This window comes from Octodon degus, unplaced genomic scaffold, assembly GCF_000260255.1.
Source record: "Octodon degus isolate 3935 unplaced genomic scaffold, OctDeg1.0 scaffold00056, whole genome shotgun sequence".
Classification (NCBI taxonomy): domain Eukaryota; kingdom Metazoa; phylum Chordata; class Mammalia; order Rodentia; family Octodontidae; genus Octodon; species Octodon degus.
In genome coordinates this window covers 8,444,091-8,460,964 of record NW_004524632.1, presented here as the reverse complement: position 1 = coordinate 8,460,964, position 16,874 = coordinate 8,444,091, and the positions used below count along the sequence as shown (strand labels likewise).

Genomic DNA, 16,874 nt, shown 5'->3' with positions numbered 1-16,874 from the left:
TTTGGACATCTTTCACAGGCTGTGATCAAAGTGTCAGCCAGGGTCACTGTTCTGGGATTGCTGGCAGACAGGAAGAGATCTGCTTCCAGGAGCAGGACTCAGGTCCTCAAAGAAGCTGCTTGGCTCCTTGCCTTGGGAGTCTCTCCCAGGAAGGCCCCCCACAGGGCCTTGGCTCCTGACCCGACAAGCAAGACCGCAGGAGGAGGGAAGCCAGATTCTTCCCAGCAGAGTTTTAATGACTTCTGCCTTGTCCCGTGGATGGCAGCAGGTCACCGGGTCCAGCTCATGCTGGCAGGGCACTGCCGGAGGGCAAGGGTACCAGGAGGCCAGTTTACCATCTGCCTGGCACGCTGACTACAGTCCTGTGCCCCAGGCACCGGCTTTACAGCTTCTCGTTGGCTCTGCTCCCTCCACCCCCGAGGTGAGAGCAGCCTGTACATTTGCACCACGCTAAAGGAGCACGTGTGTCTGGGTATGACACATACCAGTTGTCCCAGCACTTGGGAGGCTGAGGCAGGAGGATTGCAGCAGTTATTATCTTTTTTTTTTTTTCTTCGGTACTGGGAATCAAACTCACGACCTTCAGCTCTCCAGGCAGGCACTTAGGCAGCTGAGCTATCTCCCTGGCCCCCCTGGCATGAGTTCAAATCCTGCCTGGGCTATGTAGTGAGTTCAAGGCCAGCCTGAACTACATCACACAACCCTGTTTCAAAAAGCCAAAATAAATAAGTAAATAAATAAACAAATGAGCATCTACCCAACTTGCCTAGGGACACACAGCTAGGGAAGAGAGAACTGAGACCTGGATCTTTCTAATTTCAATCCCAGTGAACCTTTTTCTTTGTACTGATGATTGAACCCACGGCCTTCACATTAAGCTCCATCTCCAACCCTTTTTCTCTTTTTAATTTTGAAGGCCAGGGATATAGCTCAGTGGCACAGTGCCTCCCTGGCAAGTTGCGAGGTGATGAGTTCAATTCCCAGTACCAAAAAAAAAAAAAAAAAAAAAAAAAGAGAGAGAGAGAGAGAGAGAGAGAGAGAGAGAGAGAGAGAGAGATAAGGTTTTGCTAAATGCCAGAATTGCCAGATTAGACTTGAACTTTGGTGCTTCGGCCTCCCACGGAGCTGGGGTGATGCCCAGATGTCAAGCCTTTCTTACTCTGACCCACCGTGGGCTATGGCCCACCCTGATTCCAGTCAGGGAAAGAATCCTTTCGTGCTCGGTTCTCCCTGCCCCTGCAGCCCCAGGTTCATTCGCTTTAAGTAGTTTCGCTCTGTCAGAAGCCTGGGTTACATCCAGCTATTGGACGGAGGAGCAAGTGGTCAGCTCCAGGGGTGGGCAGATTGCGTGGGGAGCTCCTGGGGAGCTCTGGGGAGCTCTAGGGCCTCTGGAGTGGGGTAGGAGGGCAGCCGAGGTGGGAGCCCTTGGGGCCACTGAGTGTGGTTTTGCTGAAGCAGGGCAGTGACTTGAAATAACAGGACTGGAGTTGCCAGGGGTCCTGCTGAGGCCGCCCTGTCCTCTGCGACTCTGTGGAAGGCAGGGCCTGGTGCCACCTGGGCTTGGGAGCTGTCAGCTGGGCACACCAGGCATGGACTCTAGGGGACCTGGAGCTCTAAAATCAGAGCTACCATAGCGAGAGCAGGGGGGACTCAATGACACTTGTGCGTTTTTCTGGGACAGCGTCCTCACTGCTGTCAGATTTGAAAATGGGGCACGTGGTAGTAGAGAGGCTGCGCATGGTGGACGCACAACACTGCAGAGATAAAGTAAGCCAGGCTCAGCCCTGCTTTCCAGAGCAGGCGCCATCCTGTGCAAGGGTGTCGGGCCCCCTTACGCCTGGCGTCCAACCTGAGCCAGGGGCTTCGTCTGGATCTGGCTGAGCCACAAATAGCAGCAAACCCCAAAGAGCTGCAGTTAGCCGAGTTTGGGGCGGCCCACGTCTGCAGGCTGTCATCTCCTTGGATCTTCCCACTGCCCACACCCTGGGTGGGTGGCATCTCTGAGCTCATACCCAGCTCGGCTCCTCCCTGCCATCTGAGGGGTGGATTTGGTCCAGGGCCCCCCCTCCTCCCTAAGCCACTGAATTCCGTCTGGGACCCTCTTCTCCCCCGGCTCCCAGTGCTTCCCTCTCCAGCCTGGCCTTTGCTCACCATCGCTGCCCTCTGCAGAGAGAATCCTCGTTGCCTGGTGTCGTGATGCTCACCTGCAATCCTGGCACGTGGGAGGCTGAGGCAGGAGGATCACTATGAGTTCAAGCCAAGCCTGGGGCACATAGAGACTGTCTCAAAAATCCAAAACAAGGGCTGGTGAGATGGCTCAGTGGTCTAAAGCACCTACTTAGAACAAGCTTAACAAAAGCAAAGGGACCGCGGTTCAATCCCCCAGCACCACATGCCAGCCAGCCCTGCCCCCTGGTGGGCTGAGCTGGTCACACACACAAATAAAATTAAAAAAAAAAAAAAAAATCCAAAACAAAACGGGAGGGGGCGGCAGAGAGAGACAGAGACAGAGACAGAGACAGCATTAGATGTGCTCGAGACGTCCAAGGTGCCCTGCACAGGCCTGAGTGGATGAGGGACAGCTGTGTGCCAGTGTCACTTCCTCTACTCTATTCACAGGCAGCATAAAACCCACTCAAGAACACCTTGCATGAAAACTGACAGTCTGAATTAGTAGAAACGGCTAATGAGTTCAGCTCACCCAGGGCTCCACGTTGCAGCCTGACCCTGGGCTGACCCTGGAATGCCCTTACGTGGCTCTACACGCTGGGCCTCCACGTTCTCCAGAGTTTGCCTTTCTAGGGCGCACTCCAGGCCAGCTGTGTGTGAGTGGCCTGTGCCAGGCTGCTGGTGGGGTGGTGGAGGCCCCTGAGCTGGCTGCAGAGGGAGAGGGACCAGTCGCACACATGTGGTGCAAGCCTGTCATCCCAGCACTCAGGAAGCTGAGGCAGGAGGGTGCTATGAGTTCAGATCCAGCATGGGCTACACAACGAGTTCAAGGCCAGCCACTACATAGCACAACTCTGTCTCAAAAAGTAAATAAAATATTTTTTTTTTGAACTGGGGATTGAACGCAAGCCCTTGCGCTTGCCAGGCAGGCGCTTATTCTACTGAGCTATCTCCCCAGCCCAAAATAATTTTTTTAAAGAAGAGGAGAAACTTAAGTAAATTTAAAAGGGAGAAGATAAACCCAGCGAGGACGAGAGAAGAGAGCGGGGAGCTACCCCTGCAGGGCCAGAGTCATGGTCATAAAATGAAGAAGAAAAGGAGCAAAGAAATCAGTGAATGAAAGCTGCTCTGCTAGCCCCCGCCTGACACTTTTGTTCAAAAGTGTCCACCGGGGTCCCTCTGTGTCACACTGTCCCCGGGAGCTGAGATGCAGACAGAAACAGGCCTGCACCTTGGTGTTGAGCCCCCAGCAGGACTTGGCAGGCGTGGCTCATAGGACCGGGCCGCCTAGGGGCAGAGTGAAAACAGGTCTTGGTACCAGAACCAGGCCTTGGGGCAGTGCCTGCGCTGGCCCCGCAGATGGACGTCACTGTCCCTGGTGAGCCCCAGATGTGGGGGGAGAATCCTAAGGCGAAGCACTCAGGCAGGGATGCTGAGGATTGTTTATGAAAAATAAACCCATTACCAGAGCCTGCACTCAAACAAGTACCAGCTGGCCGTGGGCGTGCACCGGCTCCGCCCCAGGACACATCTCCTCCCTGGCCTGCTGCCGCCTTGTTTGGGGGACACCTGACCATCTCCCACAGCAGCCCTGGCTGGGGTGCATCCTCAACTCTGAGAACTTGGCAAGCATCTGGCTTTCCTGTCTGCCTGGAGATGGCCCATTTGAGAAAGGCACCCGCTGCGCTGGGCAGGGAGCAGAGCTGGCTCACTCCAGGCTGCAGCCGCAGTAGAAAAGCTCACCAAAGGTTTAGAGCAGGCTGCGACCCATTTGTTCATGCTTCATGCTTCACCATTCACCGTCGTTTCTTGTTTTGTTTTGGTTTTTACAGGGTCTCACTATGCAGTTCAAGTTGTCCTTGAAGTCCTTTTTTGTAACCCAGCCTGGTCTCAAACTTGCAGCAATCCTCCTGCCTCAGCCTCCGTTGGGTGCTGAGATTGCACATGCCTGGCCTTGTCATTTTTCTCTGTCTTTCTGTCTCTCTCTCTGTCTCTCTCTGTCTCTGTCTCTCTGTCTCTCTGTCTCTGTCTCTGTCTCTCTCTCTCTCTCTCTCTCTCTCTGCCTCTCATCTTTTCCTGTTACATAGAAGTCCAGCCCTGCAGCCAGAGCCAGGCCCAGGGGTGCAGACACCAGGACTCCGTCTTGGGGAGCTCCGAGTCTCAGGCCCGGCGTGTAGTTAGGAGAGTGAGTAGACACTGACTTAGCACTGGCAGGTGGAGCTCAGTGGGGCCCACGTCCTGAGGGGGTGGGCGTGTGCAGGCAGGAGGGGGCACAGCGGGTTTCGCCTCCTTTCCCCCATGGCGTCTAGGTGCTGAAGGGGTGTCTTTCCTGTGCACACACAGCTCCTGGGCCCAGTAGCCAGGGTGCGCTGTGGAAGCCAGGCTAGAACTCTCCCTGGCCCCCGGGTCGCCTTCCCATAGGTGGGCCTGGTGCCCTGCTGGGCACAGGCCCTTCCTTCCCCTGGGTCTCTGCCAGGCCACACTTGCCCTTGGCAAGGGCGCTTTCTTGTTTGAAAACAAAAAAAGTCTGTGAATGGGGCATGGTGGCGCGCTATAATCCCAGCCCTCTGGGAGGCTGAGGCAGGGGGATCCAAAGTTTGACTTATCTAGGGCGATTTGTCAACTTAGTGAGAGAACTTGTCTCAAGACAAAAAAAACTTAAAGAGCTGAGGGCGGAAGTCATTGCGAAGGCTGTGTGTTCCAGAACGGCAGCACCAGCACCGGGAACCTGTGTGTGTGCCCATGTGTGTGTGTAGGAGTGGGGCACATGTGTGCCCCTGGGGGCTGCACCCACATTGGTGGGGGCTGGGGCCTCTTAGGACCTGGTCACCCCAGGACACCCCAAGTTCTTGTCCCCATTTTGAGGCTTTTTGCCCCTCTTGACTGGGGTTGTCCCAGAGGAAGATAAATATGCTTATTGAATCTTTTGGGTTTTGGCTTCATTATCTGTTTCTATTTTTTTTTATTTATTTATTATTTATTTATTTATTTATTTATTTACTTATTTTGTGGCGGAACCAGGGATTGAACTCAGGCCCTTATGCTTGCCAGGGAAGCACTTATTCCACTGAGCCATCTCCCCGGCCCTGTTTCTATTTTTTTAATAGTTCATGCAAGCCTTGAACTCTGTGTATCCCAAGTTGGCTTCAAACAAATGATCCTCCTGCCTCAGCCTCCTAAGTGCTGGGATGACAAGTGTGATTTAGTTGTTTTCTTTTTTCTTTTTTTTCTTTGCAGAACCCGGGATTAAACTCAGGCCCTTACACTTACCAGGCAAGCGCTTATTCTACTGAGCTATCTCCCTGGCCCTTTTTTTTTTTTTGGTACTGGGGATCAAACTCATGACCTTACACTTGCCAGGCTGGGGCTTCCGCTGCTGAGCTATCTCCCTGGCCTATTTGTTTTTAGGGTGTGTGAATGTCTCTCGACAGATGTGGGAATCACCAAGTGGTGCAGGACATGTGTCCCCGACTCTGTGCTCAGTGACATTGGGCAGAGAACCTGAAATCAGGCTGAAACCAGTCTGAGCTGCTGGTGGGGACTCCAGGCAGTTGCTGACACTTTCAGGGACTTCCTGCAGCTGCCTTGGCATTGAGGCCTGAGTTTTAGGTCTGGCCTCTGCAAAAAAAAAAGCCCCAGAAACTAAGCCCGCACGTGCCGTGGCTGTGGCACACAATGGCCCCTCCTTGGCTGTCTTTTCCTCTTTGCCAAATGGGGAGACGGTGACCTCTGTGCACCCCAGAATGTTACGAGGTCGCCTGAGATGATTCAGACGCAGCGCAAGGTCGCCCCGGGGCGCCACCCACTGGTGGGGACGCGGCAGGTCCCCCGGGAGAAGCCGGCGCTCAGGGGCGCTGCCCGAGGAGCGCAGCACCGGGCGTCTGGAAGCCTGCTCGCTTGGGTGCGCGGACGGGAGATGGCGAACCTGCTGGAGCCTTAAGTGGTGCGACCAGCGGCTGCCGCGGGCATGTGCTGTCAGCTCGCCTCGCCTGCCTTAAATGCTTCCCTTGGAAGGATGGGAGGGGCTTGGTGAGGCCTAAAGAGTTGTGCCAAGTTGAATCCACCTGCAGGTTTCCCTGTGTGGCCTCAGTTTCCCCACTGTCACACAAGGCAAAACTGCTTGACTCCTTGGAGCCCTGCAGCTCCCAGCGGTCTCCTCTCTGGCCAAGCCTGCGCCTGGGCAGCACTCCCACGTACACACCACGCAGACCCTCGTCCTCCCACTCCTTCCTGCTGTCCCTCCAGGTGGCAGCAAGTCCAGGATCTGCTGGGGACAGGAGGAAGGCGGGTGTGCCAGCCTGGATCTGGTAGAAGCTACCCGGCCCACGTGCAGGAGTCCTGGGAGGGAGGCTGCGTTGGCATGTGTCGTGGTCCCTGGCAGGAAGGATGGCCCTGGCCCTCCCCTGGAGGTGGGGGTGGTAAGGGGAAACCGGGAGCAGCTCCCAGCCCCCAAGCCCATCCACCCCCTGGATATTAATGTCCCCATCTCCCTATTGTCCTGTTTCTGCTGAGGGCAAAAATGAAAAGCAAAGGAAGCTAGGATGACCGCAGGAGAGGCCTCAGCTGGGGCTTGGGGGGCCAGCTGAGGGAGTGGGGTGGCCCTGGGATGCTGGGCGTGGGGAGGTTGGCACTGGAGCCTGGCAGGGTGAAAGCAGGCAGGAGTGATGTCCAGGCTGCCAGGCAGTGTCGGGCCAGGAGCTCAGAGGCGGTGACCATGCTGTCCCAGTACCACGCACAAACATCGGCTAGGGTGGAGCTCCTTCTGTGTCCTCAGCCCAGGGCAGTGCCTGGCTGTGGGTGACAGGGTGACCAGTGGTGGTTGATAGTGCTCAGATTTGATTTTGAGCCACACCAGCAGCGTCCCCTCTTCACTACCCTGGAGGACAGCCTTGGTCTCTGAGGTGCCCGGCTGAGGTGGCAGCAGACGTGGTGGGGAGATCGGGTGCCAGACAACAAGGTTCAATCCTGGCGGAAGGAGGAAGGAGACATTCCAAGGTGGAGCAGCAAATGTTGGGATGTGTCACGACACTCAGCTATGCAGTGGGCACCCCTGATTCTTTATAGGAGGGGGCACTTGGGTGCCCAGCGGTGGCACAGGAGCTCTCTGTGTGTGGATAACCCAGTGAGTCTGCTGTCACCTCAGCAAAGTTTCCTCGCCTGCAGGTCTGGGCGTGGGGTGCACTCCTGTCATCCGAGTACTTGGGAGGCTGAGGCAGGAGGGTCAGCACAAGTTCAGGGACAGCCTGGGCTACAGAGCAGACCCTACCTCAGACAAACCCTAAACAAAACAAGGACCTGAAGCCCTGTGGCCTGCTCACATTCCACGCTTCCCCCCAAGCCTCCAGGTCCACTTGGAGTGGGGCCAGGCAGCTCTGGCTGCTGTGCCCGTGGCCCCCTGAAGCACCAGGCCCCCAGCCCGCGGGCCTCCTGGCTCCCTCGGAGCTGCGCCCTGTAGCAGGCCTCGGAGCCTCTGGCTGGGCCCAGGGCCTGAGGACAGGCACTGCCTTTCCTCTAGAGACCCGGCGCAGAACCATCTTCGAGTACCACCGTGTGGAGCTGGACACCAGCAAGATCACCAGGGCCTCGGCCGTGGAGTTCACCCCGCTGCCCAGTGAGTAGGGGTCGAGCCGGGGCTGGGGGACGTTGTTTGGTCGTGGATGCAGTGTGGAGTCAGACCATGCTCACCAGAGCCCTGGAGGCCACGGCCACCCAACTGGGCCCAATGCTGCCACCTTCCCAGAGCTATGGCAAAAACCAGAACCACCTAGTTAAGCTTTGCTTTTGTTTCTTTGTTTTTGAGATACAGTCCTCTCTGTAGTCTAGGCTGGCCTCAAACTTAAGTGAGCCTCCTGCCTCAGCCTCCCAAGTGCTGGGATTACAGGTTTGTGTGCATTGCCTTGTGCCTTGCCTGGCTCTGGGCAAAACACCTTTTAATAATCAGCTGTCTGTATGCAGAGCCGAGTACAGTCTGCCCCAGTAGGCATGAGGAAGAGAGCCTGTGTCTCTTGTCCTATGGCCATCACCCCTGATGTCTGTCGGTTCAAGTTAAGGGTCAGTGCCTTCAGCAGAAGTGAGCTTCAGGGTCCAGAGGTTACCTAGCAACTGTTACCATAACACCACCCACAGCAAAGCCGGGACAGTCTGTGCTGCCCAGCTCCATGACCTCCAAGTTAGAGGTCTGTAAGTTGACGAAGCATGGGCGGCTCATGGGTTTTTCTAGTTCTCTCCTTGGTAACAGCTCGAGAGGCACATCCTTCTCCTGAGGTGTCTGTCACAGGGTCCCACGGCAGCCTCTGAGACACACCATGCTATGCAGGCCCAGGGTTCACTGTATCCAGGGACTCATTCTGCTGTCACAGTTATCTGCGCCCCCCCCCCCAGTGGCCCTCACGGTTCCCATGTGACCTCCCAACCAGGGAGGACCAGCTCATACTTAGGGCTTACTGGAGTTTTCCTCCTTAACATGTCATGAACCGCAGGACAGTTCTGAGTCTGTTGTCCCTTTCACTGGATGGTCTGTCCAGTGTCTGTCTCCCTGTGGCTCCCAAAAAGGCAAGGATTGGGGATCAGGTCAGACCTTAGGCTCCCCAGCACCAGCTCAGGGCCAGACCCTCTTGCACCGGATGCGTGGAAAGCGGGGAGGAAAGGGGGAAAGAATCGAGGCTGGACAAGCGAGGGCTGCACTTGTGACCCTGAGGTCCCTTCGTGCTGGGGCAGGCCTGCAGGCTACCACAAGGCCTGGGGCTGAGCACCTCTCTCTGTCGTCTCTGTCTCCTCTGTCTCCGTCTGGGCTGAGTACCCCTCTCTGTCGTCTCTGTCTCCGTCTCCGTCTCCCCACCCCGCAGCCTGCCTGCAGCACCAGAGCTGTGACACCTGCGTCTCCTCCAACCTGAACTTCAACTGCACGTGGTGCCACGTCCTGCAGAGGTTCGTGCCAGCTCCACACTCAGGCTGGGATGGCCCGGGCGGGTGCCCGATAGACTTGCAGAGTCCTCTGAAGCCCCTCTCCGCCTCACTGGGAGCCCAGGCATCTGCATTTCAGCCTGAATCATCCTTGGCCAACAACTGGCAGAGCTGCCAGCTCACAGCCGGATGTGGGTCACTGAGGCAGAGCCTGACGCCCCAGGGCAGGGCCTCGAGTTTCCTGGGAGAGAGCCAGCAGAGAGAGGGAGGATAAAGTTCTTAGGGCTGACTCACTGTCCACGGCCCTTTAGAAACTGTTCCCTCCCAGACTGGATACCTAATTCAAGCTCAGTTCTGTGGGTCAAGAGGAATGACACCCACAAGAGGGATTCCCAGGCATGAAGGCTCTTACGGAAGCAGGAAGCCCTAGAGCGGAAGTGGAAAGCCCTAGAGCTCAGCATCACCTGTGGCATCACCCGAGGGTCCCCACCAGAACCCTGGGATCCTGGAGACCGTGTCCCTGGGGGGTCTGACTGTGCCGTGCTGTCCTGAGCACCTGCAGGGCTGAGACCCTTGGTGATTGGGGTCAGGCCGCCTTAGCTGGGGGAGCCCTGGGAACTCAGAGCAGGCTGCTGCCATGGGGGGGAGTCAGCGTCCAGTGCGTGCTGAGCCATGGGAACTGCAGAATGAGCAAGGGGAGGCAAAACTCTTAGTGGTGGGCTGGGGATGTAGCTCAGTGGCACAACGCTCACCTGGTAAGCACAAGGTCCTGAGTTCGATTCTCAGTACCAAAAGAAAAAAACAACCCAAAACACTCTTAGTGGCTTGGCACTCCTTGGCCTTGGGGACCATGGCAGTGTGTGGGGTGGGGCTTGACATCAAGGGGGGCTTCCAGTGTGGATTTTGCCCTGCTGTGGTTTCGTCAGTGGCAGGCAGTGCCACTGTAGGTGTGAGGCTGAATGGGCTGGAAACTTCCTGTCCCCCGACACTGTGGACAGGATGTGCTGTGTCGAGAGCCCTGGAGTGCCAGGAACATGGCTGCCTGTGTATCTCTTCTCCCCTACCCTCATCCTGTTGTCCTTCTCCTAGGGCTCCCTTCCCTGCTCTGGGCCAGGTCTGATGTAGACAACATCACTTCCCCTGGTAGGCATCTCCTGCTCATCCTGTACCCCTGGCCATGGCCCTCTCTGGTGACATCAGCCCCTGGATTGGCTTGTGAGGCTTGTAATCCTTGCCTCTGATGTCACTATGGGGCTCCCACGAGGTGATTAGGGCGCTGCTCAGGGCTGGGCACCCTGACATTCTGGAGATGCCTGGTAAACGGTTCCCTCTCCTGCCAGCCTTCAACTTGGTGGTTGCTCAGGGCTCAGTGGGTGCTGCCCTAGAGCTGTCCTGCAGGCTGAGCTCCTGAGAAGTCAATTTGATCTAAAAGAAAGAAGTCAAAACTGGGCATGGGACTCACGCCTGGAATCCCAGCACTCGGGAGGCTGAGACAGGAGGGTCAAGGCAAGTTCAAGACCAGCCTGGGCTACAAAGTGAGCTCAAGGCTAACCTGAACTGCCCAGCAAGACCCTGTCTCAAACACAAATAAATAAGTCTCCATCCCCCCTCCCCCCGCCGTGCCCTTGACCCCCACCCCACAGTGACATCAAGGGGATATACGGGAAATCCTGCTGTCCTGCTGCAAACAAGCAGCTCCCAGCCAGCGGAGGCCTCAGCCCTGGGAGGCCTTTCCGTTGCCTCACCCGCCTTGGGCAGATGGTGGGCGGCTTGAGCTTGCCGAGAGTTATTTCTAGGCCCTGGCAGCTCCGGATGTTGTCCTCTCCACGCAGATGTCGCTGAGCTCGCGTGGGGCTCAGTGGCTTCCCTTGTGCTCAAGAGCCAAGAGCGTGGGAAGTCCTGGCTCACCCTTCGCCTCCACCCTCTCCCCAGGGAGGTGCTTGGTGTCTCCTCTCCGGCCTCTGCACTGGCCCTCCCCGCCCCTTTAAAGGTCACGCAGGAAGTGTTGGTGTGTCCCCTGGTGCCCAGCCGAGGGGGACCCGCCACACACAGGTGGGCAGATGTAGCCTTGGCCCAGGAGAACCAGGTCAGGAAGGTGGGGATGCTGCAAACACCTCCCTGCCTCCAGGGAGGATGGAGGAGCAGGATGTCCAGCGCAGGTCCTGCGGCTGCCAGGGGACCTCGGGGAGCCTGATCACCTGGCCTGCAGCTAATAAATGGGGGGCTTTCAAAAGGGGACTTCTCTGCTGATCCCTACGTCTCTGTGCCTGCTGTCCCCCTGCAGGTGCTCCAGTGGCTTTGATCGCTACCGCCAGGAGTGGCTGGCCTATGGCTGTGCCCAGGAGGTGAGCAGCTCGGGCAACCTGTGTGGCCCCTCCCTGTGTGGCCCCTCCCTGTGTGGCTCTTCTCTGGGTCCCTTTTTAAAAATACTTTTTCTTTTTTTGCCTGGCTAGGGATGTCTTAAGGGCAGGTCTGGACAGGCATGAGGATCTGGGGATCGAACCACAGTATCGTGAGCCTGACTGCCTTTGCTTAAGCAGGCACTTAAACAACGGAACTAATGGGCAGGCCCTTTAAAAATATTTCTGAGCAGGGGCTCGCCATATAGTTTGGGCTGGCTTCGAGCTCATGACAGTCTTCTTGCCTCAGCCTTCCCGGTGCTGGGATTACAGTGCACCACCACACCCGGCTCTCTAGGTGTCTTTAATCCTTGGTGTCTTCTCTCCTCCACCTGTGATTTGTGTTCCATCTGCCCTGAGCCTCCCAGACCACAGTGGAAGTTTCTAGAAGGTTCTGGAAATCCTTGTGAGTCCCAGCCACAAGTACTTCCAGACTTGGCCATGAGCCGGTAGCCCCCAGGAACTCCTCTGGTCCCTGTGGAGGGGACCTGGACATGACCTCAGCCACAGTTGGATCCTTGAGGAGGCTGTGGACACTGACATCGGCCAGGCACCAGTCCTCCAGCCTTTCAGAGTGGCCGTCATTCTGGGATGTGGAGGGTGTCCCAGCATCTGCTGTACGGAATCTCATGCAAGGTCCTTCTCACTGTTAGAATTTTCCAGAACACTCAGCACCTTGATTCCTTGATGTTATTTAACATAACCCCCAAAACTGAGGGCCAGTGTCCTATTGATTAGTCCTTCCTTGAGGAAGGATTTGAAGCAACTGACAGATTGCCCTGTAGGACAAGACCCTTCTAGGACAAGGTGGATGGTTTATTTTGTGAGACAAGGTCTCACTAGGTTGCCCAGGCTGGCTTCAAACTCCTGGGCCCAGGGCCCTCCTGCCTCAGCCTCCTGAGTAGCTGGGACTCAGTGGAGGTTTAAATTACTTGGGGCCCAGCCATGTCCAGAGGCAGCAGCACCTGGCTCTCCCGCAGGCAGAGGGCAGGACGTGCGAGGACTTTCGGGATGAGGTCCTGTACTCGGCTTCCCCCAGTAGCTCGGGCAGCCCCTCGGACGGGGACATCACGGTTGACACCACTGCCACGTCCCTCTTGGGTAACAGTCTCACCACGGAAGGTAAAGCCAGGCCCTGGGGTGGCGTGGTGTGGGGGCCAGCAGAAAGCTACATGGGGGGGTGGGGATCAGGACCTTCCTGCCCGTCTGCAGACACAGGGCCTCTGCCCTGGAGCTTAGCTTGCTGCCACGAGCCAGGAGCGGGCTCAGGAACAGGGGGCACCTGTGGCTCTGAGCCTGGTGCTGCCGGTGGGCTGTGGGGTGGCATCACCGTGAGCAGAGCTCGAGGTTCCTCCTCAGTGCCGAGCATGTCATCGTCATCTTGGTTTAGCTGAACGGCGACCCACATGGGACCTGCGGGGGCTTCTTTAACCTGGTCCACACTCGGGTGTGGCCTCCTCTAATCCAACCCAACTCCCAGGCCCCTTGGCCTTGCTCACTGTGTGGGCGGAGGGGCCAGGCGGGGCTGTGATGTCTTCTGTCCCCAAGGCTCCCTGCCACCTGAGGCCAGGGGCCTTTTCCCAGTACATCGTGTCTAGACCAGTGAGCCCCTTCCCTAAGGTGGTGGGCTCCCGACAGCACCCCCGGACCCAGACGCCTGCTCACAAGGGATGCAGGGAATGAAGAGGGAGGGAGGCGCATGGGAGACATCGCTCAGCCACAGCCTTGGTCACCCCAGAGGAGACAGGCTCGGGGGCAAGTTGGCCGGGCAGGAGGCAGCTGCCTCTCTAATCAGGAGGAGAAGGACAGAAGGGCTGATGTCCTGGGAGCTGGCCATGTGCTACAGTCACGCACGGGTTCACATTCAGTTCTCGCCACCCTAGGTGTTGGGAGTGCGGTGAGGTGTGATGGAAAAGTACAGTGAATATTTGCATTTTTTAAAAAAAGTATTACTACTAAGCGCCTGCTTTGGCAAAAGCAGGGACCAAGGATTGATTATCGGTCCCACATGCCTCACTGGCCCCACCCTCTGGGTGAGCTGAGCCAGCCACCAAGACCGGGCATGGTGGCCCACACCTGTAATCCCAGCGCTGGGGAGGCTGAAAACAGGAGGATCACTACGAGTCTGAGCTGCGTAGTGAGACCCTGTACCAACTACATAAATGAAAAAAAAATATTACTACAGAAGACACACTGGTACCAGGCCCCCTGGCTTCCAAAACCTTTATCCCATCTTTCTTGCCACTTCTTTCTTTCTCTCTCTCTCTTTTTTTTTTTTTTGGCAGAACCAGTGATTGAACTCAGGCCCTTGCACCTGCCAAGGAAGCGCTTATTCTACTGAGCCATCTCCCCAGCCCCTCTTTCTTTTTTTGATCCAAGGTCTCACTGTGCAGTTCAGGCTGGCCTTGAACTCACTTTGTAGCCCAGGCTGGTCTCAAACTCACAAGGTTCCTCCTGCCTCAGCCTCTCAAGTGCTGGGATTAGAGGCATGCACTACCACATGCTCAGCCACTCCTATAAAGATGACAGTAAGGCTCAGAGAGGGGGATGGTGATGGAGTCAGGTCCCATCTCCCTCCCAGCTGTCTTTCCCCTCCACTCACTGCTTTGCCCGTACTGAGAGAAATAGACATGGGTCTGTGCCGGTGCAGGACACCAGATACCCCAAGGCAGATCTGGCCCCTGAGGGGACTCGGGGTTTGCCTGAGAACACCAAGGAACTGTTAAGGGTTAAGACCCAGTGGGCATCATGGCACAGGCCTGTAATCCCGGCGTTCGGGAGGCTGAGGTGGAGGATTGTTGCAAGTTCAAGGCCAGCCTGGGCTACGCTGGGAGACCTTGTCTCAAAAAAAAAAAAAACACACACACACAAAAAAAAAACCCTCAGGAGTTGTGGTGCCACTCTGTGGACTGATGGAGTCAAGGCAGAAAGAAACCTTGACCAGACTGGAAGTTAACAAGCGAGTGTGGGGTGACCTTGCCCTTGGAGGAAATCCCACGCTTCCCCAGGGCCCTCACTCGGGGCTGCAGCCCTACCCCTTTTTAGTTTATGTTGAGACAGGCCCTCACTAAGTTCCCAAAACTGGACTCAAACTTGTGATGCTCCTGCCTCAGCCTCCCAGGAGAGCTAAGAACACAGGCGTGCGCCACCACAATGGGCTTCCAGGGCAAAGTTTTAAGTTTTTCTCCTAAGTCCCATCCTGACCCCGGGTGACAGGGGCTGTGGCGACGTCGCTGACCTTTCTCCTTCTGTGCTGTCTCTCTGCAGATGACACCAAGCTGAACCCCTCCTCGGCGGGAGACGGTGAGCACAGTGCAGCCTGCGCCGCCTCACCCGACCCCCGGCTCGTTGGGGGCTGGGGAGGTCACGGCCGGCCGCCTGCCTGTTTCAGGCCTCCTCTAGATAGGACATGGCCTGTGCTGGCATGGGAGGGGGAGGGCTGAGGCAGGACGGGTGACGAGGGGATCTGTGGCCACAGCTTGCTCCGCGGGAGCCTGGAGATCAGTGAGGGCGGCCAGGGTCTCTACTAACACTGGCTGTAGGGAGCACCGGAGCCCCCTGCCCCCGCTTAGCGCCCAGCACAGACCCGGGATGCAGCCACCACAAGGGCTGACGGAACTCCTGCTCCAGGCTCGCGGCCCTGGGAAGCCCCCGTCCCGAGTCTGTGGAGGATACCCCCGTCGCCCACGGCGTTGTGCGTCTCGCCAGCTGCAGCTCCCAGCGAGCAGGGCCTCTCCACAGAGCTCACCTTAGTCTAAGAGTAGAGGACACAGGTGAACCGCAGCCTCACTGCTGTGACCAGTGACAAATGTGGCTGTTCTAACAGCTCGCGCTTCCCAGGGTCTTTCTGGGTGCTGGGCACCAGCGACCTTGCAGCCACCCCACCTGGTCCCTATTAGTGCCACCCTTGTTCCTCAGAAGTCATCACGGAAACCTCAGGAGGGTAAATGATGTGCTCGTGGTGGCATGCTACAGATTTAGCCCAGAGCACACTGCTCCAGGTCCCAGCTAGCACGGCTGGGCCGAGCTCCTCACCGGCACTCCACTCTCGCAGCCCAGGGTGGCAGAGCGCTTCCCTGAGGGTCGCTGACAGACATCCGGGCCACTCTGGAGTGACTGCAGAAACCTGCCTGCAGGATGACTTTGCAGTCTCTCCACAGGCCCGGGAGACAACCTGTCCCCCGACACCAAGGGCCCTCCCGTGCGCCTGGGCGCCATCGTGGGCGTCGTGCTGGCAGTGCTGTTGGTGGCAGCCCTCACCCTCACTGGGATTTACATCAGCGGCCACCCCAACTCCAGCGCTGCGCTCTTCCTCATCCAGGTCGGTGTAGGGTGGGCCTGGGCCGCCGTCTGCTCCCGGGCCATTCTGCCCCCACCTGTCTCGCCTCTTAGCCCTCTGTGCCCCATATCCAACAGACCTCTTCCATCCAGTCCATCCTGCAGGGCCAGGGCCCTTGGGGTCCCCGGGGCACCTTGGCCCCCAGTAGCTGTCAGCTTTCATTCCCCCTTTGTGAGGGGAGCTGGGGGTGTAGCTCAGTAGCACAGCACCTCCCTGGCAAGTGTGAGGTCCTGGGTTCGATTCCTGGTACCTAAGAAAAAGAAAATCCCCAGAGGAACTAAGGAGGCCCGAAAACGCCACCGCATGCCCGCTGCGTAGCTGCCTTTCCCTGATGACTGCAGGAAAGGACGTCCCGGTGCCCACCTCCCTTAGGGGCTGGGCCCGTGGAGAGGTCACAGCCACCCTGTGACTCCACCCCTGTGTCCCCATAGCGGAGACCCCACCACTGGCCGGCCATGAAGTTTCGCAACCATCCCAACCACGCTACCTACACGGAGGTGGAACCCGTGGGCCATGAGAAGGAGGGCTTCGTGGAGGCCGAGCAGTGCTGAGGGCGTGAGTGGCGCCCGGGATGGCAAAGCAGATGACAAGTGACTTTTCCCTGCCTTCTGCAGGCTCCATCATGGCCAGGAAAAAGGGACAGAGGCAGTGGCTCAGATGTGGGAGCCACGGCGTGCCCTCACACCCCACTAGGTTGGAGCAGAGAAACATCCACATGGTGGGGCTTTTAAAGAATAAGAGGGGCCAGGAAGATGGCTCAGTAGAATAAGCACTTGCCTGGCAAGCCCAAGTGTCTGAGTTCAATCCCCGGTTCCACCAAAAAAAAAAAAAAAAAAGAATAAGAGCCCAACCTCCCCGCCAGCCTTTGGCCTTTCTGTAGGGCTCCTGCCCAGAACCCCAACATGGCGTAGGCTGGGTTTTCAGGGCCCGTGGGCTCCAGAGCTGGTCCTCTGTGCAGCCCGCCCCAGGTCATTGCTTACCACAGTGACATGACTGGAGCCTGGCACCTCCAAGGCAGAGCCTGGCTCTTGAGGACAAGCAGGGTCGAGGACTCCTGAACCCCA

At 57.4% G+C, this 16,874-nt stretch overlaps 1 protein-coding gene across 1 annotated transcript in view; it reads left to right on the top strand.

The window, feature by feature from the left end:
* Window positions 1-16,545, top strand: part of Plxdc1 (plexin domain containing 1) — a 31,417-nt gene extending 14,872 nt beyond the window's left edge. The window contains exons 8-14 of the mRNA XM_004633691.2: window positions 7,685-7,780; window positions 9,015-9,096; window positions 11,357-11,417; window positions 12,452-12,593; window positions 14,739-14,774; window positions 15,632-15,792; window positions 16,242-16,545. Coding sequence (XP_004633748.1) covers window positions 7,685-7,780; window positions 9,015-9,096; window positions 11,357-11,417; window positions 12,452-12,593; window positions 14,739-14,774; window positions 15,632-15,792; window positions 16,242-16,361 — 698 coding nt within the window. The 3' untranslated portion in view covers window positions 16,362-16,545. The remainder of the gene's footprint in view (window positions 1-7,684; window positions 7,781-9,014; window positions 9,097-11,356; window positions 11,418-12,451; window positions 12,594-14,738; window positions 14,775-15,631; window positions 15,793-16,241) is intronic.
* Window positions 16,546-16,874: the final 329 nt, after the last annotated feature.